Source organism: Carcharodon carcharias, chromosome 7 (assembly GCF_017639515.1).
Source record: "Carcharodon carcharias isolate sCarCar2 chromosome 7, sCarCar2.pri, whole genome shotgun sequence".
NCBI lineage: Eukaryota > Metazoa > Chordata > Chondrichthyes > Lamniformes > Lamnidae > Carcharodon > Carcharodon carcharias.
In genome coordinates, this window is record NC_054473.1 from 120,773,421 (window position 1) to 120,797,742 (window position 24,322).

The 24,322-nt window shown below is 41.2% G+C and overlaps 1 protein-coding gene across 4 annotated transcripts in view; it reads right to left on the minus strand.

Moving 5' to 3' along the window:
• The window catches only part of cbfb (core-binding factor subunit beta), a 103,888-nt gene that overhangs the window by 28,645 nt on the left and 50,921 nt on the right, over positions 1–24,322 (minus strand). For all 4 annotated transcript variants that reach the window (XM_041192445.1, XM_041192444.1, XM_041192447.1 and 1 more), the window contains exon 4: positions 2,311–2,427. In XM_041192445.1, the coding sequence (XP_041048379.1) occupies positions 2,311–2,427 (117 nt within the window). The remainder of the gene's footprint in view (positions 1–2,310; positions 2,428–24,322) is intronic.

The window sequence follows — 24,322 nt, forward strand, 5'->3', positions numbered from 1 at the left end:
GCCAACATTGTTACTTTGGAGCTCAACACTCCAGCAAACACCCTCTTTTAACCTCACATAATAGAACACATTCAGAAGCAGGAGGGACCTTGCATCAGCACTATTTAAAGAGATCATCCACTACTTACAAGTTACTCACTGGCTGATTTCTTCTGGGTGTTAATATGATTTTACAAGCATTAGGTGTTTTCAAGTTGCAAAATTCTACAGGGAGTTGTGTGGCAGTAGCTGATGGACTATTTGCTGACATCAAGGTTTCTGCACAAAGCAGTTGCACCCAGATCTGACTGTACAATGGCTCTTGGAATACAGCATGAATTGAAAGAAAGGCCATACAGGGTGGGCCATGCTGCTTGAAGATAATTATTTCAGACTTAAATCATCCTGAAACTATAAAAGGCATGATAAGATACCAATTAAAAGTACACAAATGAAAAATACTCGCATTTGTACAGCATCTTTCATCATCACCTGAAATCTTAAAGCACTGTAATCCATTCCAGCCAAGAACTGAAGAACAGAACAAATAAGCTATAGATGGCCAACTGGATAGTTTATGAACATGCCATAGCACCAGGTATAACATTAATCAAATCAGTGAGCCAAAATTCCTTAACATTTTCACCATGATAACAGCACATCAGTAACTCATTGGTTGACTAGAGTCACAGATATGAGGAAATTGCCTTTCTGCCCAAAGCATCAGGTTCCCCGTACACAGTTACTTATGAAGCCACATAGGACGGGGACTTCATCTTAGCTTCTACTTCATTTGAACAGCTATTCACCCAATTTCATGTAGTGAGTCAGCATCACAGATACCAAACAAGACAAATTATCTTATGGAATCTTTGATTTGATGAGTCATCGGTACAGTGCAGGACATGCTGATGCCAAAATAGAAATGTTAAGTTACAGATGTTAACCTCATATCTTGATGCAACAACTTTAGGAAGTCACCCACAGGGCCATTCCTTCAAATCCAATATGAAGAGCAGATTCCAACTGTAAAGTCACAGCTCTGTTAGATCCAAAGGCAGTTAAAAGATTTGAGCCTTTTATCCAGTACATTTAAAGTAGAAAGATGTACCGCAGCACTTCACAAAATAGAAGGGTCCCACAGAAGTTAGGGGTGGGGGAAGAAAGGAAGGAGAAACCATACATCTAGCAAGAATTAAAAACAAAAGGTTGAAGGGATATGCCCAAAAGTTATACAAATATTGATTAAGAGCTCAATTGCCTATGATTCAGTGCAACTTAAATAAGTCTCCCATAAACCAGACAACAGGCAAGCCCTTTGTGTTCATAATGCATACTACATTTCAATATGTTGCACCAAGTGCTATAAATGTGGGATTCAAGTGCACTCTCATCATGCGTACTTCTTTGAAATGCAATGCTAAAGCTATTATCAGAATAGAATGCCTTATTTCTCATCACTATTCAATTTTTTCCTTCCATTCATGAAGACATCAAAATCTTTTCTAGGGTACAGTTCCATGTATAGCAGACACCTTTTCATACACCACCCAGGTGCCAATTATTCACGTGAGCCATGACAGCAAATTCTTCCAAGTGCAGGAAGGTGACCTGATCATGTTCTCACCCAATGTCTGTAAAATCTGCAGCACTTTTGCCCAGTTGAGCTAATTAATTCAGCAGAGGCTGGAAATTGAACATGGAACCTTGATCAATCTGAGTGGCTGACTCGCCAGATAAACTTGAATATTTCTAAAAATGAATCCAGTACTGAATGGGTGAAAGTCAATTGAAAGTCTTTTTCAAGACTGTTATAAGCACTTGGAAATAAGTTCTGACATGTTGGCACAGCCAATGGCAGGTTGCAGACTATATTTCTGCCATTTTGGCATCACAAACAGTGCTTAAAAGTGTCAGTGAAAGACTCATGAAGCTATTGTGGCTAAACTGAAGAGGAATTCACTAAACAAGGAATCAAAGGCCAAATTCTATTCCTACTATCTGTAGCACAGTATACTAGCAGGTTAACAGACCAACAAGTAACTTTCATTATGCAAAATTATTTACAACTCAAACCAATTTATAAATGAATTTAAAAAGACAGAATGGTTATACCAACACTTGTTTTTAAACTCAATTAATTTGTGGTGTTAACTTAGTAGAATACCAACTTGATGCTCATGGGCCAGAACAGCAGAGTGCTATTACAAGAGACTTCTACATGCAGTCAACAATGAACAAAAATATACGCATACATCTTTCAGATAGGAGCTACTAGTGAACATTTACAATTTTAAAGTAAAAGAATGCTTTGCCGATTTACTTGCTTACCTGTGCACGATCTTCATCAAACTCCAGACATCCCATGCCATCAAGTCGCTGGAGGTCGATCCAACCCTTCCAGATCACACAAACTCCATTAAGAATCATGGGAGCCTTCAGGCACACCTACATGTTAAGAACAAAATACTCAATTAAAAGTTAAGGACTGATGATAGTTGCTGGTTCTAAGTAGTAATTCACAGACCATGAAAGAAGTTGCAGCTGCAGCAAGCAATTTTATATAAGGGGGAATTAAAAGCTACAATAAGTTTCTTTGAGACAATCATGCCCAAGAATTACTGATTGTTATCAGAACATTTCATTACCACCTATAAATTCTCCTGATTTTAGTAGAATTCTTGGAAGGCAGCATCACATTTTAAGGAGGCTGAAATCTGATCCATTCTCCCATACCATAAAAAGTTGGTTACACTGATATTTTCCTAACCATGAAACTATTAAATATTTAGCATAAAAGTCATTTTAAGCCAACCAATTCTAAATGTCATGGTAAAGGTGCGAGTGATAAGTCAGTGTGTAGAAAGACAGTATCTGCACAGTCTGGAGGCAAACATTTCCATGTTTTATGCACATTATACAAAGGTCAAATTATAAATGAGCACATTACTCCATGAAGACTGACAGATCATTGGATTGACTGAAACTGTGCTTGTGTGTTCAGGATCTGTGTATTTTCAGGTTGTGATTAACCTTTTCCAAGCACTAAAATATTGTATCTATGGCATCTTATAACTGAAAGAAGCAGTCCATGTCCAAATGCAGCAAGATGTGGACAATATCCAGGCTTGTGCTGACAAGCGGCAAGTAACATTCATGCCACACAAGTGCCAGGCAATGACCATCTGCACCAAAAGAGAATCTAACCATCACCCCTTGACATTCAATGGCATTACCATCACTGAATTCCCCACTATCAACATCCTAGGGCTTACCGTTGTTCAGAAACTGAACTGGATGAGCCATATAAATACTGTGGCTACAAGGGTAGGTCAGAGGCTAGGAATCTTGTGATGAGTAACTCCCCTCTAACTCCCAAAGCCTGACCACCATCTACAAGGCACAAGTCAGGTGTGTGATGGAATACTCCCTACTTGCCTGGATGAGTGCAGCTTCCACAACATTCAAGCTTGACGCCGTCCAGGACAAAGCAGCCCACTTGATTGGCACCACATCCACAAACATTCATTCCCTCCACCACTGATGGACAAGTTGCAGCAGTGTGTAACATCTACAAGATGCACTGCAGGTACAAGATGCACTGCAGGAATTCACCGAGGCTCCTTAGACAGCACCTTCCAAACCCACGACCATTACCATCTGGAAGGGCAAAGGCAACAGACAGATGGGAACACCACCACCTGGAACTTCCCCAAATCACTCACCATCCTGACTTGGAAATATATTGCTGTTCCTTCACTGTCACTGGGTTAAAATCCTGGTACTCCCTCCCTAACAACACTGTGGGTGTACCTACACACTACAGACTGCAACATTTCAAGGCAGCAGCTTATCACCATCTTCTCAGGGGCAACTATGGATGAACAACAAATGTTGGCCCAGCCAGCGAAGCCCACATCCCATGAATGAATTAAAAAGGGTAGTGTAACCGTTGTTTTTTTATGGTTTTATATTTCTGGTTGTTTATCACCTGAAGTAAATTAGAAACCACATTTTAAAAGGAAAACAATCTCGGGACTTTTTTGGATTGTGTGTTATCACTCCATTTCACAAAGCTAAGTACAAAATGGGAAAGGATTTTGGTTGCTCATTTGGTTTGTCCTTGCACATAAACCCATGAGTCCCAATATCCCAGCTGCTAAATATTACTCACATGATTTCAAGCTTTTGTCTTCCCTAGATAATCCAAAAGGTCATTCTAGGTATTAACAGAATCAAGAAATGCTTTTGGCATACAAGTCCTGAGCTTGCCTTTAACTAGTTTGTCCTTGAGTTCACTAGTCTATGACTATCCTCCTCTTGTTAACTACATTTCCAAAGTTTTGTGTCACCTGAAAACTTTTAAATTATGTCCTATATACCCAAGTCCAGGTTATTAATATACATCAAAAATAGCAGTAGCCCTAAAACTGATCCTTGGGGAATACCACTATTTACTTTCCTACAGTCTGAAAAACAACTGCTCCCTATCACTTTGTTTTCTGGCACTTGGCCAATTTTGTATCTGTTTTGCCCACTGTCCCTTGGCTAAAAAAGGCCCAGAACTTCTGATCTCCTAGATCATCTCAAAATTTCTCTACCACTGACATCAGGCTGGTTGGCTTGCAGTTACTGGATTTATCCCTCTCTTTACAGGAGTGTAATATTTGCAATTCTACAGCACTCTGATACCACCCTCATAGCCAAGCAGGGTTGGAAGATTACAGTCAGAGCCTCTTATTTCTGCCCTTTTCTCAGTATGTTAGAATTGTAAAATGGTTCCAGAACACAAACAGGCCATTTGGCCCTCTGTGACCATGCCAGCTCCCTGAAAAGGCAACTCAGTTAGCTGAAGAGGCATCCCAGCTGGACTGGGCTATTTTTCTACTTTGAAGACTACCAACCTTCTAGGTTTATGTATTTGTATCCTATCCTATATTGCTACAGCCAGCTGCTTTATTAAATTGGCAGCATCCTGTTCTCTGGTTAAGTCAGATGCAAAGTATTCATTCATTACTTCTGCCTTTTTGGTCCCTTGACTCCACCCTTGCACTTGTTTATAAGAAACTACTGGGTTCACTTATGTCAGCTGCTAATCTATTCTCATACTTTAACCCCTTATTCCTTTTTCTTGATCTCTTATGTCTATATTCAACTTAGTTCTCTATGGTAATATGAACGTTAGAATTATCATAAGCTTTCTTTTTCTGTCTTATAATCCTCTATCTTTAGTCATCCGGGGAGCTCCAGCTTTAGGTGACTTTTCCCATCAAGGGAATTGGTCTATTCTGTACCCAAACCATCTCCTCTGAAGGTTTTCTATGGTTCAATTACTGTTTTTCCTATCAATCTTTGATCCAACCTGTACCTCTCTTTACAACTCATGTTAGCCTTTCCCGTTAATATTTTTTGCTTAATTATACCGTATCTTTTTCCAGAACTATTCTAAACTTGATATTACGATCACTGTTCCAAAATGCTGATCCACTGAAACATGCCCCCATCTGCCTCACTTCATTCCTCATAACTAGATCCAGCACTGCTTCCATCCTTCTTGGGCTGGAGACACACTGAATTCTTCTCCTACAGCGGCCTTCACCCTATTATCCCAGTCTATGTTAAGACAACTGAAGTCCATCACAACTATGTAGTTCTTGTCCCTTTCTGTAATTTGCCTGCAAACTTGCTCCTCTATCGCCTTTCCACTATTTAGGTGCAATAACATACACACAGTAGCATAATAGCTCCAGCATTGTTCCTTCATTCTAACCAAATAGATCTGGTCTTTAAATCCTCAACTACAACACTGCTCTCCTGTGCTATAAGTTTCTTTGCCACCACCTCCTCTTTTGCCTTTCCCAATCTTTCCCGAGTACCTTGTAGATAGCAATGGTGTTACAATCCCCCTGTTCTTTGAGCCAGGTCTCTTATTGCCAGTGTTTCATCATCCCATGTGGTGACTTGTGCCTGCAGCTCACTAAGCTTACTTACCCCACAACATGTATTTACATACATGCACTCCAAACTCACAAAACTTAACACAGAAGAGACATATGGTGTTCCTCAGATGAAAAATGAACTAAAATAGTACAACTTTAGGAGTACAGGGAGGGACACACTAGGAGATATGTGTACACAAAGCTTTGAAGATGGCAGGACAAGTTCAGAAGGATGTTTTAAAAAATGGAATACTAAAGCAAGCAAGAAATTGTTATGCTAGTCTTTGTGAAACACTGGTTAGGTTTCATGTGGAATACTCTGCCCAATTCCAGGCACCGGAGTTTAGGAAGGACGTCAAGACTTAAAAAAAATGGTACTAGAGGTGAGGGACTTCAATATGCAAACAATTGGAGAAGCTGAGATTTTCTTAGAGCAGGGAAGGTTAAGAAAAGAATTGATAAGAGTTGTTCAAAATCATGAATGGTTTTAAGAGTACATAAGGAAAAAAATGTTTCCACAGACATAAGGGTCAGAAACCAGGATTTCAGGTGACTAACAAAAGAACCAAAGGCTTATTTAAGAAACAAAGCCACATCATCCCCATCCTAAGCAATGCAATAAAAAAAGTAACCCAAGCACTAGAATTTATTTCTGGAGGGACAGAATTGAAGTAGGCAAGTTATAATAACCTGTATTAAGCGTTGGTTAGACCACACAGGGTACTGTGTACAGTTCTGATCGTCATATTATGAAAAGGATATAGGGGCATTGGAGAAGTTGTAGAGAAGATTTACAAGGACGATACAATACATGATTATACATACATATCAGGAAAGGATTAACGGACTGGGTTTCTTTTCTCGAATAAAGGCAACTGAGGGGTGACTTAATATACATCTTTAAAATTATGAAAGCTTTTGATGGAGTAGACACAGAGACAATGTTTCCTCTTCCTCTGGGAAGAGCTTAACTAGAGACCAAGGTTAGACAGTCACCAAGAAATCCAATAAGAAATTCAGAAGAAACTTCTTTACCCAAAGACTGCTAAGAATGTGGAACTCCAGCATTTGAGGGAGAAGGCAACAGATGTTCTGATGGTAGCCTTAGATGAGAAAAGATGGGAGGTGGCTCAAGCGGAGCTTAAAACCAGCATGGACTGTTTGGACCAAACAGCTTGTTTGTACCATTTTTCAAAAAGAGTTATGCAGGGGATGTGGGCATCACTGGCTAGGCCAGCATTTGTTGTCCATCCCTAATTACCCTCAAGAAGGTGGCGGTGAGCTGCCTTCTTGAATTCCTGCAGTTCATGTGATGTAGGTACACCTACAGTGCTGTTAAGGAAGGAGTTCCAGGATTTTGACCCAGCAACATTGAAGGAATGGCAATATATTTCCAAGTCAGGATGGTGTGGGGCTTGGAGAGGAACTTTACACATAATCTATGCAATCCATGCCTGCATTTCCTCTTGACTTGATTAATCAATGTATTTCTGATCAGTTTCCAAACATCTAACCTCAGCAAACTTGGGGTCATTCAAAACTGTTGTCCATGTGCTAACTCACACCAAGTCCAATTTACCCATATCCCCAAGCTCTGCACTCACTGTCAAGCATGTCTACAATTTAAAATTCTCATCTTTGTTTACAAATTGACTCATTGCCTTCCCCCTCCCTAGACCTACAATTCCCTGCAATCTGCAAATTCTGGTCTCGAGCATTCCCGATTTTGAGTTGTTCCTTTATCTGCCTAGGCCCCAACCTCCAGAATTCCCTCCCTATCTCTCTCCACCTCTTTCCTCTTTTGAGGCTCTTTGAAACCTAGTAGTTTGTAAATATTTGAAGTCCTACACTGATCCCTGTAGCACCCCATTAGCTATAATGACTCATTTATCCCAATTGTTTTCTGCTTATTAGCCAATCCACTATTCATGCTGAATTATTTCCTCCAACATCACAAGCTCTTATCCTCTGCAGTAACCTTTCATCTGGCACTTTTTCTTTGTTGCCTCTCTCCCCTTAAATCTATTTCACTATTTATTTTCTTTCAGTTCAGGATGCTGGCTATTGGGATGGATATTTTAAGCAAATAACTCCTTTTCCATCCCATTTTGCCCCATTTCCTCACTCCCATGGCATCTCTCCATCATGCCACTACCACCTTCCTGCTACCCCTATTTCTTTTCACTACCCTTATCTTTCCCTTTCAACCCCTTCATCATTCTTTCTGCCTAGGTCCTCTGCCTTCACCCCTAATTTTTCATCTACACTCCCACTTTTAGTAGCACAGGCAGAGGTGCCTAGGGAAGAAATTTCTAAGCTTAGAACCTAGACAGCTGCTAGTGATGGAACAATGGAAGTCAGGGAAGCACAAAAGACCAGAATCAAAGGAACACAAGACTGTTCCTATCGCGCACCCCCCCCCACCCCCACCAGCTTATATTTCACCCCTTTCCTATTTCTAGTTAGTTCTGAAGGGTCATGAGGACTTGAAACATCAACTTTGTTCTTCGCCACCGATACTGCCAGACCTGCTGAGTTTTTCCAGGTATTTCTGTTTTTGTTCTGTTCTTACTCCTATGACAGTATGGCATTGTAAGGCAAGAGGTGGTAAACAGCCTTAATTGTTTTTGCAATTGTAGGCTACATGTCCCAGTGATCAGCCAATCAAATCAAATAGCACGTTCTTTTGATTGTTCATAACAGAGTACAGACCGTACTCAACCAGCCCACACTTGCAAAACCCAAAACAAAATATGTTTACTGTTACACAGGGACCTGTTCTCTGCAAACAAAAAGGAATATCACAAGCCTTGTGCCTTTTAAATTACCCAGGAGCTTGGGAAGCCTATAGCCCCCCGTTGCTTTCACCATGATAATGCCTTGGCCAGAGTCGACTTGTCAACCAATCTGCACCCTTTTCTCCTGTAGTATAAATTTTGTGATCATTTGAAATTTGACCACTTAGAAAGGTACAAGTAAAACATTCATTTGAGGTGAAAAATTGAGGCTGACGACTAATGCAAGTATAACATATCATGGCTCAAAAGTGTGATGGGAGGGAGAAGGGGTTGATTCTGACATCAATCATATGTTAAAACATGATTTTGGGGCTGGAAAAATTGGGTTGTCTTTTATACCATGATTTACAGTAATTGTTTTAATTTACTAATACAGGTCAGGAAATGTTGCTATTAAAAGCAAGTTCAAGTTCACACTGAATACCTTCTGGAATGCAATTTATCCAAATCTAAACAGTGCCAATAGAAAAGACCACACATCAGGCTTTCACTTCCCCAACACATGCCATTTCTGAAATAGAAACAAAATACTGGAAATACTTTTCTCTAAGTTATACACTGTACTGCCAGCAGCACAGGTTGCAATTAGCATTAAAATTGTTTGGCTGCAAAGAATGCAATATTAAACAATGAAAAAGAAAAACAATCATGAAATCTTTGATGTGACTGTCACATTTCCAGTCAAGCCTTTGTAGGATCGAAGTCCCCTCCAACTGGGAAATTTATGGCACAATTTCAAACCCACGGGCATGTTTTGACCTCATGACCGGAACTATAAACTTCAAAAAGATAAGCTGCAGTCAGCAGTACAAGGCTGGGCAGCAAGGGGTTAATTAAGACATTTAGTGACAACACTGACTCAAAAAAGGTTTGGACATTGACTAACGCGATCAAGAAGTCCGATTACCCAATACAATGGCACAAAGTACTATCATCAATACAATACGCTCGGAATTATTCAACCACCACAGACAATAGTACGGGTCATTCAAACCCCTCATTAACTTTGGAGCCAGGTGCTGTTACTGTGCCACCTCAGCAAAACAAAAAATACCTGGAAAAACTCAGCAGGTCTGGCAGCATCGGTGGAGAAGAGTACAGTTGACGTTTCGAGTCCTCATGACCCTTCAACAGAACTAAGTACAAATAAGAGAGGGTGAAATATAAGCTGGTTTAAGGAGAGAGGGGGGTGGGGAGGGTGGTTGTTGGGACAAGCAAGCAGTGATAGGAGGAGATAACCAAAAGATGTCACAGACAAAAGAACAAAGAGGTGTTGAAGGTGGTGATATTATCTAAAAGAATGTGCTAATTAAGAATAGATAGCAGGACAAGCAAGGTACAGATAGCTCTAGTGGGGGTGGGGTGAAATAAAACTAAAAGGGCATAAAAAGTATAGATTTAAAAATAATGGAAATAGGTGGGAAAAGAAAAATCTATATAAATTATTGGAAAAAACAAAAAAGAGGGGGAAGAAACGGAAAGGAGGTGGGGATGGAGGAGGGAGTTCAAGATCTCAATATCTAGTCCGGAAGGCTGTAAAGTGCCTAATTGGAAGATGAGGTGCTGTTCCTCCAGTTTGCATTGAGCTTCACTGGAACAATGCAGCAAGCCAAGGACAGACACGTGGGCAAGAGAGCAGGGTGGAGTGTTAAAATGGCAAGCAACAGGGAGGTCTGGGTGATGCTTGCGGACAGGACAGACCAAAGGTGTTCTGCAAAGCGGTCACCCAGTCTGCGTTTGGTACCTTGCTTGTCCCTGCTATCCATTCTTAATTAGCACATTCTTTTAGATAATATCACCACTTTCAACACCTCTTTGTTCTTTTGACTTTGCCATCTCAAACAGGAGAACTAACAATATTCACAGAGATAAAAACAAAAAACTGCGGATGCTGGAAATCCAAAACAAAAACAGAATTACCTGGAAAAACTCAGCAGGTCTGGCAGTGTCGGCGGAGAAGACTTGACATTTCGAGTCCTCATGACCCTTCAACAGAACTAGGTGAATCCAAGGGGTGAAATTTAAGCTGGTCAAAACCAGCTTAAATTTCACCCCTTCCTTGGATTCACCTAGTTCTGTTGAAGGGTCATGAGGACTCGAAATGTCAACTCTTTTCTTCTCCGCCGATGCTGCCAGACCTGCTGAGTTTTTCCAGGTAATTCTGTTTTTGTTTTGAACTGACAATATTCGTCTGGATACACCTTCCATGGAAAACCCTATATTGTTTCAACCAGCAGGAGCTGATGACGTTTGTCTGGACTTTGCATGGAATCAACTAAATGGACATTGGAACAACAGGAAATATGTTCTGACATATCTGAATTAAATTATTATAAAAGAGGAGATCTATGGTTTTGGGCTGCAGTCGGAAGAAAGGTCGAGTTTGGTCACCTTGACTCAGGCCTACAGTCAACACTAGACAGACCAGCCGTGTTGGGGATTGTAAGTTTCAGCCAAATTGTAGTGATATTGGTCTGAGGGTTTTGTGAAGGTTTGGGGCGAAAGCCTGGTGCTTTTTGCCAGTACTTTGTAACTTGTTTCAGCCTTATCTTGGCGATATTGGTCTGAGCTTTTTTTTATATAAAGGTTTCAAGACAGGATGTGGTAATTTGCCTGTGTTTTTGTAAGTTTTAACCGAGTCGTGGTGACTGTGTCAGGTACTGGGAATAGGTTGTTTTAAATGTTGGGTTTTGTACTGTGGAGTTGTGGGTGATTCAATAAAGCAATTGGTGAATTATAAGAAAATTTGTCTCTCTCGTCATTCTGTTCAAGGCATACACTTGTGAATCTGGTGTCACAAACTTATGTTGGAAAGGTCTCTAAGGGAAAGGGAGAACCCCTACACATACCAATGCTGCACATACTTTGTGCCAACCGTTGCAGGCTCTGATTTTAACCAGTAAATACAAAATACAGGCAGGATTTTTTTCTTTTTATTCGTTCTTGGGAATGTAGACATCGCTGGCTAGGCCAGCATTTATTGCCCATCCCTAATTTGTTCTTGGAAAACAGCTAGAGTCCCAGGGCTTAGTCAGAGTTACAGAGAACAGAAAAAAGCCCTTCGGCCCATCGTGTCCATGCCAGCCATCAAGCACTTATCTATTCTAATCACATTTTCCAGCAATCAGCCCATAGTCCTGCATGCTATGGATTTTCAAGTGCTCATCTAAATACTTAAATGTTGTGAGGGTTCCTGCCTCTACCATGTTGTGAGGGTTCCTGCCTCTAACACCCCCTCAGGCAATATGTTCCAGATTCCAGCCACCCTCTGGGTGAAAAAATTTTCCTCAAATTCCTCTAAACTTCCTGCACCTTACCTTAAATCTATGCCCCCTGGTTATTGACACCTCAGCTAAGGGGAAAAGTTTCTTCCCATCTACCCTATGCCACTCAATTTTGTATACCTTTATCAGGACCGCTTCAGCCTTCTCTGCTCTAAGGAAAACAATCCTAGCCTATCTAGTCTCTCTTCATAGCTGAAACACTCCAGCCCAGGCAACATCCTGGTGAATCTCTTCTGCACCCGCTCCAGTGCAATTACATCCTTCTATTGTGTGGCGACCAGAACTGTACATAGTACTCCAGCTGTGGCCTAACCAGCTTTTTATACAGCTCCAACATAACTCCCCTGCTCTTATATTCTATGCCTCAGCTAATAAAGGCAAGCATCCCATATGCCTTATCTACCTGTGCTGAGGCCTTCAAGGAACAATGGGCACGTACACCAAGGTCCCTCTGATCGTCTGTCCTTCTAGGGCCCTACCATTCATTGCATATTACCGTGCCATGTTAGTCCTCCCAAAATGCATCACCTCACACCTCAGGATTAAATTCCATTTGCCACTGCTCTGCCCATCTTACCATCCCATCTATATCATTCTATAATCTAAGGCCTTCCTCCTCACCATTTACGACACCACCAATTTTCATGTCTTCTGCGAACTTACTGATCATCCCACCGAGATTCATGTCTAAATTATTAATGTACACTACAAACAACAAGGGTCCTGGCACCAATCCCTGCAGTACACCACTCGTCACAGGCTTCCAATTACAAAAACAACTTGCAACCATCACCCTCTGCCTCCTGCCACTAAGGCAAATTTGGATCCAATTGCCCTGGATCCCATGAGCTCACCTTCTTGACTATTCTCCAGAGGAACCTTCACCCTCACCGTTTTCCAAAACGGAAAAACAGTTCTTGAGTTAGATGCACTCTGGGGTTTTCCTGACTACCTACCTGCTTCCCTTCTTCTGACTTCTTGTCTGTCATTCTTCAGAGCAACTTTCAGCTTACACCAATTCCTTGCCAGCTTGATGATAACCAAGTGCAGACAATAGTGATATAAAGCTCTATCAAAAGCAACTTCTATGTGCAACACAGCAGACTAGACAACACTTCTCAAACAAAACCAGTTTTCTACAATGAGTAAAATTCTTTCACTGAACACCAATGTTGTTTTTTAATTTTTTATAATTCATGGGATGTGGGCATCACTGGCTATGCCAGCATTTATTGCCCATCCCTAATTGCCCTCATTCAGAGGGTATTTTTAAGAGTCAACTGCATTGCCGTGGGTCTGGAGTCATATGTAGGCCAAACCAGATAGGGACGCCATATTTCATTCCCTAAGGAACATTAGTGAACCAGATGGGTTTTTACAACAATCGGCATTTCACGGTCAGACTTTTAATTCCAGATTTTTATGGAATTCAAATTTCACCATCTGCTGTGGTAGGTTTCGAACCCAGGTCCCCAGAGCATTACCCGGGGTCTCTGGAATACTGGTTATTCTAGATATTTATAATTGTATGCGTGAACACTTTGACCTCAAAAGGAAAATCTGTAAATCAGAAAGCGATCAGTACATGGAATTGCTTTTTCTGTAGAACAAGGGGAATAACAAAATCACAACTAGCTGAATACTGCATGCAGATGTCCAAGAAAATTACAAACTCATTTGTAGCTAGTCAATCCAAGCTTCCCATCAATTTTTCCCCTCTTTTCTCAAAATTTCTCAGACTTAATTAGCCGGGAAAACCTTTTGGCAAGAGTTTCGTTCCTGAACAGAAATGTATGTAAAAGGCTTTTATACAAAAAAACCTCTTTCAAGATGTACAAGACACTGTACTTTACTGGATTCAAGTTAAGCATGTCAGCTGACCTATACTTTTGCCCTCATGATTTCCTGTGCACCATAGTTACCTTCTAACTGCCTGCAGAGCTGTCAGTTGTCAGTCAATTTTCTGTACAATGCCTTAATGTCTAAGCACAAAATACTGTTTAGATTATCCAGTTCACTTATCTCAATCCATTTTAAGATCACCACATCAGTCCAACTTTCTTCATCTTAAAATAATCTTGTCTAACTGGAAAGAGAGGAAACATCAGTCTATGTAACAAAAACCGTTAACCACACACTTCCTCCAGAAGTACAGTCTCCTTCCACCACCTTCTAAAGAGAATCTACCACAGTTCTGACAGCCCCTTTAAATTTCCCTTATCCCCAATATGCCTGAATTTATAGGATACATTATTACATAAAGGATGATGCTGATAATTACAGGATGGAGGTGGTCTTGGTGGTCAGGAAACCCAGAGGTATTGCTAAACTTAAATAGCAGCACCTCAACTATTTTTTCTCCGTTTGCCAGCCAGCCAGATTTAGCAACTGGCTGTCTGTCTTGCGTGGCAAAATGAGAGATTATGAGGGAGACTGCAGGGAGGGAAGCAGTATAGCATGGTGGGGGGTTAGCAGTCCTGCATTTCCTGGCCTGCAAGCAGCGGTGGAAAGGCACTTGATTTCTGGAAGAGCTGTCATTTCCTCCCTTCAGCCTTCTGGTTTCCAGAGCCCTGGAAAACCCAGACAACAGCAGTTAAAATATAACTCTGGCAAAATTTTAGGCATACAGGCTTCAAGGATCCATCTCTGGACAGGTTAGTTGCCCACTGGTTAAAACTGAAAGTGGGCAAAGAGATTAGGTTTTCATTTAAAATTTTGCCTTTCCTCGACCTGCGCATTAAAATTTCTCCCCTCTCCAAAAAAACAACAAACTAAACTCATGATAATGTTGGCAGGTGAAATTGTATATTCTTGACAGCATGGAAGTTTTTTGTTTATAGCAAACCAGTTAATGGAATGTTATCATTTATTATGAGGGGAATTGATTACAAATGTAGGGAGGCTATGCTTCAATTGTACGGGGCATTGGTGAGACCACATCCGAATAATGTACAGTACTGATCATCTTAATAAAGAAAAATGTATGCGTGAGTTCAGAGGAGGTTTACTAGACTAATACCAGGAGTGGGCAGGTTGTCCTATGAGGAAAGGCTAGACAGGTTAGGCTTGCATCCAGTAGAATTCAAATAAGAAAGAGGAGACTTGATTGAAGCATAGGATCCCAAGGGGTCTTGATAGGGTGGATGTGGAACAGGTGTTTCCTCTTGTGGGAGAATCTAGAACTAGGGGATCACTGTTTAAAATTAAGGGGTCACTCATTTAAAACAGAGGTGAGGAGAAATTTTCTGAGGGTTGCGTGTCTTTGGAACTCTTCCTCAAAAGGCAGCAGAAGCAGAGCCTTTGAATATTTTTAAGGCAGAGCTAGATAGATTCTTGAATAACGAGGGGGGAAGGTTATCAGGGATCGGCAGGAATATGGGATTTAGATTACATTCAGGTCAGCCATGATCTTATTGAATGGCGAAGCTAGCTCAAGGGGCCAAGTGGTCTACTCCTGCTCCTAATTCATATGTTCGTATGTAAAGTAACCAAAAAGGCACCCAGGCAATAAAGTAATAAATCTCTTTCGATGAACACCCAACCAGTATACCATGACATAAATCTGAAGGAGCTTAAATGCGCAAGGAAATTTTAAACTAATTTTTATATTAGAAAAGACCAGCATTTGTGTAGCACCTTCCACAAAACTGTTACAGCACAGGAGGCAGCCATTCAGCCCATCAAGTCTGCATCAGCTTTTCAAATGAGCATTTTACCTAGTGCCATTATCCTACCTTCTCCCCTTAACCCTGTAGATTGTTTCTTTTTAAATAATCATCTAACTCTCTCTTGAATGCCTCGATTAAACCTGCCTCCACCACACAAGCAGTGCATTATATACCCTAATTACTCTGTGAAAAAGATTCTTTTCATATCACTTTTGGTTCTTGTGCCAATTATTTTAAATTGGTGCCCGCTGGCTCTTGGTCCTTTCACAAGTGAAAAGAGTTTCCTTGTCAATTGTGTCCAGGCCCCTCATGATTTTGAATACTTCTATCAAATCCTTGCTCAGCCATCTTTTCTTCAAGGGGTAAAAAAAAAAAGAGTCCCAATTTCTTTCTCCAATCTATCCTCATAACTCAAGTTTCTCATTCCTAGAACCATTCTTGTAAACCTCTTCTGCACTCTCTCCAATGCCTTCAAATTGTTCCTAAAATGCTCTGCCCAGAACTGTACGCAATACTCCAGCTGAGGTCTAACAAGTGTCTTATTTAAGTTCAACATAACCTCCTTGCTCTTGTACTCTATGCCCCTTTTAATAACACCTAATACTGTATGCTTTAACAACCTCGCTCTTAACCAGTCCTGCCACCTTTAATGATTTACGCACATACATACCCAGGTCCCTCTGCTCCTGCACCCACTTTAGAGTAATACCCTTTAGTTTATACCGTCTCTCCATGTTCTTCTGACCAAAATGTATCACTTAATTCCTCTGCCTTGAACTTCATCTGCCACCTATCTGCCCATTCCAACAACTTGTCTATGTACTTGAAGTTCTACACTGTCCTCTTCAGTTTTGTATAGTCTGCAATTTTTGAAATTATTCCCTGTACACCACGGTCTAGGTCATTAACATATATCAGGAAAAGGGTCCCAATACCGAGCCCTGGGGAACTCCACGACAAACCTTCCTCCAGCCCGAGAAACATCCATTAACTATTACTCTATTTTCTGTCACTCAGCCAATTCTGTATCCTTGTTGCCACTGTCCCTTTTATTCCATGAGCTATAGTATTTCTCAATTTTGATTGTGCAGAACTGTATCAAATGCCTTTTGGAAGACCATGTACACCACATCATCATCATTACCCTCATCAACCCTCTGTTACCTCTTCAAAAAACTCCAGCAAGTTAGTTAAACATGCTTTTTCTTTAAGAAATCCATCCTGCCTCTCCTTAATTAATACATATTTGACCATGTGATTATTAACTCTGTCCCAATTATAGTTTCTATAAGTTTCCCCACACCGAAGTTAAACAGACTGGTCTGTAGCTGCTGGCCTTACCCTTACACTTTTTTTTTATCAAGGGTTTGCAATTCTTGAGTCCTCTGGCACCACCCCTAAATCTAAGGAAAACTGAAAAATTAGACAGCGTGTCTACAATTACCACATACTTCACTTGGTATCCTTGGATTCCAGGTCAACTTTAAATATTGACAACCTATCCAATTGCTCATCAATTTTAAACCTTTCAAGTGACTGAGTTTCTTCCTTTCACCATGGCCTAGGTAACATCTTCCTTGATAAAGACAGATGCAAGGCATTCATTTAATATCTCAGCCGTGTCCCCTGCTCCATGTGTAAATCCCCTTCTTGGTCCCTAATGGGCCCTACTCCTCCTTTTATCACTAAGTATTTATATACCAATAGAAGAATTTGGGATTCCCTTTCATGTTAGCTGCCAGCATGTTTTCATTCCCACTTTGCTGCTCTTAATTGTTTTTTCACCTCCCCTTTGAACCTTCTGTATTCAGCCTGGTTCTCAATTACATTTTCTACTTGGCACCCATCATAAACATACTTTTTCTTCTTTACCTTAGTTTTATTTCCTTTGTCATCCAGGCAGTTCTGGAATTTGTTTGCCCTGCCTTTCCCTTTTGAGGGAATATACCTTGACTGCCCAAACACTCTTCTTTGAAGGTAGGCCATTGTTCAGCTACCATTTTCCCTGCTAATCTCTGGCTCCAATTTATTCCGTCCAGATCCATTCTTACTCATTGAAATTGGCTTTCTCCCAGTTAATTATTCTTATACTAGACTGTTCATTGTCCTTTTCCAAAGTCATCCTCAATCTTATGATACAATGATCGCTGTCTCCTAAATGTTCTCCCACTGATTTTTGATCTACTTTGGCCTACCTCATTCCTAAGAACCAGGTCTGGCAGTGTCTCTCTCACTGGACTAGGAGTAATCTAGGAATACTACATTTGAGGTCCTGTTTGCTAATTTTATATCTAGCTCAAATTCTGATTGCAGAACCACTTTCAACCTACATTGTTGGCACCGACGTGGACCACAACTGCTGTTCACTCTTCCCCCCACCTCAGAGTGCTCTGCAGCCGCTCAGTGGCATCCTTGACTCTGGCACCAGGGAGGCACCAAGCCATCCTGGATTCATGTCTGCAGTTGCAGAAATTACCATCTGTTCTCCTAACTATTGAATGACATCACTATTGCTCTTCTCAACACCCTTGTACAGCTGGGCTGCCCGTAGTGCCATGGACTTGGCTTTGGTTGCACTCCCCAGATGAACCATCAGTCTCACCAGTATTCAGAACTGGCGGCTTGGTGGTCACCCATTCCTTTTCTCTCTGCATTGTCTAAAGCTGTGGGGTGACCTCACCTCTAAGCTATCCATGTAGTTCTCAGCCTCACTGATACATCACAGTGACACCAGCTGCTGCTCAAATTCCAAAACCCAGGGCTCAAGCTACTGAAACTGATGACCCTTCCTGCACAAATGATTGTTCAGTACACAGGAAGCATTCTGAAAGTTCCCACATTGCACAGGATATGCACTGGAGGTTGGCACAGTCCTGCCAATCCTAGATAACCTTGATACAGTTTTAAAAAAACCTTACCGAGTGCACCATGTGTCAAGCTGGGAATTCAGCGAGTGAGGGAGTTCAGTGAGGGCAGTGCTCCTTTCTTTTTCTACCCTTTTCAGCTTCCAGTTGTTGGCTCTTGCTTCAGTAAGGGGAAGAAGCTGTTGGTGAATAACTAGTAAGCTTTCTACTTGTTTCAAATGTAATAAATAGTTTTTAAAATTCAGTATGGCAGGTCAGCCTGGCCAAGTGGAACATACACCCTGCTACGTGGGAAGTCATGGATGCGCACGTCCTAGACAAACACATCTGCAGGAAGTGCCACCAGCTACAAAAGCTTGAGCTCTGGGTTTCAGAATTCGAACGGCCGTTGGAGTCACTGTGCTGCATCTGCAAGGCAGAGAACTTCACGGAAATCATGTTTAGGGAGGTGGTCACACTGCAGGTTAGGAGCGTGCAGGCAAAGAAGAAAATGGGTGACTGCCAGGCAGCCTAAAGGGGACCAGGCGGGTAGTGCAGGAGTCCCGAGTCTATCTTGCTTGCTAATCAGTTTTCCATTTTGGATACTGGCGAGGGTAGTGGTTCCTCAGGGGAATACAGCCAGAGCCAAGTCCGTGGCACCACAGGTGGCTCAGCTGCATAGGAAATGAGGAAGAGGAGTAGAAGAGCAGTAGTGATAGGGGCTTCGATATTCAGGGGACCAGACAGGCGTTTCTGCAGCTGTAAACATGACTCCAGGATGGTGTGCTGCCTCCCTGGTGCCAGGATCAAGAACGTCAGAGCGGTTGCAGGACATCCTTCTGGGGAGGGTGAATAGCCAGATGTCATGGTCCATATTGGTACCAATGGAGATAGGTAGGGAGGGGATGAGGTCCTGAAAGTAGATTTTAGGGAGTTAGGAAGGAAATTAAAAAGCAGAACCTCAAAAGCAGTAATCTCAGAATTACTCCCACTGTCACGTGCTTATGAGCATTGGAATAGGAGGATTGAACAATTGAACGTGTGGCTGGGGAATTGGTGTAGGAGCGAGGGCATTGGATTTACGAGGCATAAGGAATGGTTCTGGGGCAGGTGGGGCCTGTACAAGATGGACAGGTTACATCTCAACAGGACTAAGACTAATACCCTCAGAGCGATTTGCTAGTGCTGTCGGGGAGGGTTTAAACTAGCTTGTCAGCGGCATGGGAACTTGAAGGGAAGCTCAAATTGGAAGGAAGTAAAACAAAAACAGAAAATGCTGGACAAACTCAGCAGATCTAACAGCATCTGTGGAGAGAAAGGCAGAGTTAATGTTGAGTCCTCATGACTGCTCTGAAGAGGTATATGGACTCTAAATGTTAGCTTTGTCTTTCTCCCCACAGATGTCGTTAGACTTGCTGAGATTTTCCAGCATTTTCTGTTTTTGTTTCAGATTTCTAGCATCCGCAGTATTTTGCTTTTAGATTATGGAAGAAAGTAAAGCTGGTAACAAAGTAGAAAAGTAGAAAATAAAATGAAAGGGTAGGCAAAACAAAGGCAACCATCAACTAGGCTTAGAATGTAGAATAATATTAAAAAGACAAAGTTAAAGACACTCTAGCTGAATGCACACAGCATTCCCAACAAGATAGATAATTTAAAGGCACAAATGGGTATGATCTAATTGCCATTACGGAAACATGGCTACAGGGAGACCAGTTTTGGAGTCTGTGGACGTACTGTATTTGGATTTTCGAAAGGCTTTCGATAAGCACATGGGATAGAGGTAACAAACTGGCATGAATTAGGGATTGGGTAACAGGCAGAAAACAGTAGGAATAGATGGTCATTCTTGCATTGGCAGGCTGTGACTAGTGGAGTACTGCAAGCATGAATACTTGGGCCTAGCTATTCACAATATATATCAATGATTTGGAGGTGGGGACCAAAGGTAATATTTCCAAGTTTGCAGATGACTGAAAGCTAGGTGGGAATGTATGTTGAGAGGAAGATGCAAAGTGGCTTCAAGGGGTTTTGGACAGACTTAGTGAGCAAGGACATGGCAGATGGACTACAATGTGGGAACAAAATGTGAAGTTATCCACTTTCGTAAGAGAACAGACATTTAGAGCATTTCTTAAACGTAGGGAGATTAGAAAATGTAAAATGTACAAAGGGACTTGGGTGTCCTCATCAACAAGTTAATGAATGTTAACATGCAGGTGCAGCAAGCAATTAGGAAGGCTAATGGTATGTTAGCCTTTAATGCAAGAGGATTTGAGTACAGGGGTAGCAAAGTCTTGCTTCAATTGTATGGAACCTTGGTTAGACCACACGGAGTAGTGTGTGCAGTTTTTGACCCTTACCTTAGGTAGGATATTATTGCCATAGAAGGAATGCAACAAAGGTTCATCAGAATTGTTCCCAGGACTGTCCTACAAAGACACTGGGGAAACTGCAACTTGAGAATACAGGCCCAAAGAATGAGAGGTAATCTCATTGAAACCTACAAAATACTTAAAAGGGATAAATAGGGTAGATGCAGGTAGGATGGTTCCCCTGGTTGGAAAGTCTAGAGCTAGGGGACACAGTTTCAAAATAAGGGGAAAGCCACTTCGGACTGAGATGCGGAGCAATATTTTTTTACTCAGGGTTGTGAATCTTTAAAATTCTCTACCTCAGCGGGCTGTGGAAGCTCAAGCTTTGACAATGTTTAAAGCAGAGATTTAACAGATTGCTAAATACCTGAAAAGGGATATGGAGAGTTTGGGGGAAAAGGGTACTTAAGTGGATGATCAACCATGATCATACTGAATGGCAAAGCAGGCTCGATGGGCTGAATGGCTTATCCCTGCTCCTATGTTCCAATACTAACATACCTTACAAGTATATAAATCTTTATAAATCTTAACTATACTTAACACATTACTAGTTGTAATAAACCTTACTCAAAAATGAGAGATAAAAGATAATGCTCACCAGCTACTCACTTGTTCCTTATTATTTAATATTTTTAAAAGTTTTTAATCTTTCGGTTGCTGAAACTCAGTCTGTAAGCAACACTCACCAGCCAATCAACTTGAATTTCCTGTGATGTCACACCTCTATTCTGTTTCTGAACTCTAGCTTGTCTGGCCCTTCTGCTCTCAGAACTCTGGTCACTTCTCTCACTGTTTTTAAGACACCAGGATGTCCCAAAGCACTTTGCAGACAAAGCACTTCTGGGTTGTAATTTGGGAAATATTAAGCAGACGTATGTTGTTTGCCCATTTCTTAGCATCGAGATCTCATGAAACGTTCAGTTTCAAAGCATAGGATCTTGCCCCCTCAGCTATATTTCACAAGATCTGGCTACATACTGTTTCATGATCCGCAGCAACTGGTCAGCCTTGGATTCCTGTGTGACCACATTCTAACCTTTCCCCCTCTTCCTACGACTCAGAAGCTTGCTTTGTCCCATGTGAAGTGTGTTTCCGGTTGTGGTAGGAAGGGAGCAGTTGTAACCATGCCCTCCCACAGCTTTTGTAATTGGAGATCATGAATCAGAGCAGTCACACAGCAACGTCCAGCAAATCCACACCAACAGGAAATGCCCGAGACCACAGACAACCAGTCTGCCCTCCCCCAAGTCACATATCCCCAAAAGAGCCTTTCAGAGAGCTGCATTCCTTCACAGAGTCAGAGCTCTGACTCATCGCTCTTGCTCAGTCACATGAATCTGACCATTCATCACTAACAGACCACAGCTATCTTCACTGCATCCTACACTGTTCCCACCTGCTCCTGAATCATCTGGTTGCCAGGAAGTACTTGTTAGCACCTTATACAATAAACGTTATAAGGAAGTAGGAAGAAAGTATGCTTTATCATGTACACAGATTTCTTTAAACCTTCTAAAGGTGGCACTGAGAATATGCTAAGGCTAATGTAGAATTCTTCCAGCTCTAGACTGTAGGAAAAATCAATGTTAGTTAACAAAATCAACCATCACAGGTGAAACCTGTAAATTAGGGAGTCCAGGGGACTTGCATCTGGTGTCTTTTATTTGCAGGCACCCTATTTTCAAAATGGTCACTGCACAATAAGCCAAAATGATTGTATCTCCTGCAGTGTTACTTTTTACACCCTCACCTGGGATAATATTCAATCCTGTTAGCAATTGCAATATTAGGATAGAAGGGTGAAGAATATTCTTAGAACTTACAAAACACAAAATCAGACGTTGAAGGGCAGGTGTAGATAATTGACACTTCCCTTTAGCTCTGAAGAGTCATATGGACTCTAAACGTAAACTTTTTTTCTCTCCACAGATGCTGTTAGACAGGCTGAGTTTTTCCAGCATTTTGTTTCCCTATAGATAATTGATACCTTCAATAAGCAATTTTTGTAGTGGGTTTACATAAGTTACTGTCTAAGATAAAGCTGGCTTCAGACATTCAGCCTGATTATAGTGCAAGATGCAGCATAAACAGCTAAACTTTAGTGCATCAGCAAAATTTTGATATCACTGAACCAAGACACAGAACAGATTTGACAGAAGCAAGGGGAAGTAGTGCATTATGAAACCTTCCACACCAGCTATATCACCAGATACTTCAATGCTATAGATCAAAAGATAAATATGAATTCATCAGCTCTAAAAATGTAATTTGGAAATTCTCAGAAGGTTAGCGTAGTTCTTTAACTTTTCAGGACAAGCTTTCCAAATTTGTACTTCTAGAACACAGCTTTACATGCTAGAACTACATATCAAAATTTCAGAGGCTGAGGTCAACAGGTCCCATGATTCCACGCCCATAATTTAAATGAATTATCTAATCTGCAGGGTCCACTAACCTTGATGCCTGAATTCCTGCTACGCATAAAGGCAGATACAGGTGCACATTAGAAGCTCGAACTTTCAAAAATCAACTAGAGTGCCAGACAAATCTGAACTTGTTTACAGTATAAATTTGTTGTAAGGTGTTTTCCAAGAGGTGGATGTGAAATATTAGTCGGAATAGCCCAACGGCAGGAAGGACACAATTTCAGTGTAGGATTGACAATCAGGAAAAGATCCTGAGGAAGATAAGTAGATGATTCACCAGTTGTTGACAGTCGATCAAGAGCGAGTGGAATCAGATCTGGCCTAATCAGAGGCAGCTCCGAGAAGGTCACAAGATGAATGGGTGACCATTTTACCTCATCCATTTAAAATATAAAATCTTAACTGCTTGTTATGCCATCCAACAGATTCTTGAATAACAAGTTCTATGATCCAATAATACTTACTGCTAATCAATTTCAAGTCATCACCCTTGTGTGAAAAGAGTTCATCCTAAAATGAGTCCTAATTTTGCTTTTCATCCTTCATCACTTGCTTTCACTATTGAAAAACATCTTTCTTAAATCTACCCTCACTGCTTCATCCTCTAAGCTTAATGATTAATCCTGCAGCTCTGAATTCCACCCCATCCCCACAACTTTAAGGCTTCAATTTATGCTTTTCGTCACAATGATCCAAGACAGACAACAACCAAGATGAGGTCTTATCAAAGCCCAATAGTTTTAGCATGAACTCTATCTTGCTATTATTACAAATGCCAGGCTAGGAGGAAAGAAATTGCCCTAAATCTTGCTGCTGCCACTTTTTCAACATTTGATAAAAAATTGCCTGCATTTGTGGATGGCAGGTATAGACTCAAATCAATTACACACTATTTGGGCTCAAATGAAGAATGCCTGTTCGTGAAGGACTAGAAGGGCATTGATACCTGTAGAACTGTACCACAGGAAGAACTAGTATCTGCGTGGAGGAGGAAAGGAAAAATAGTG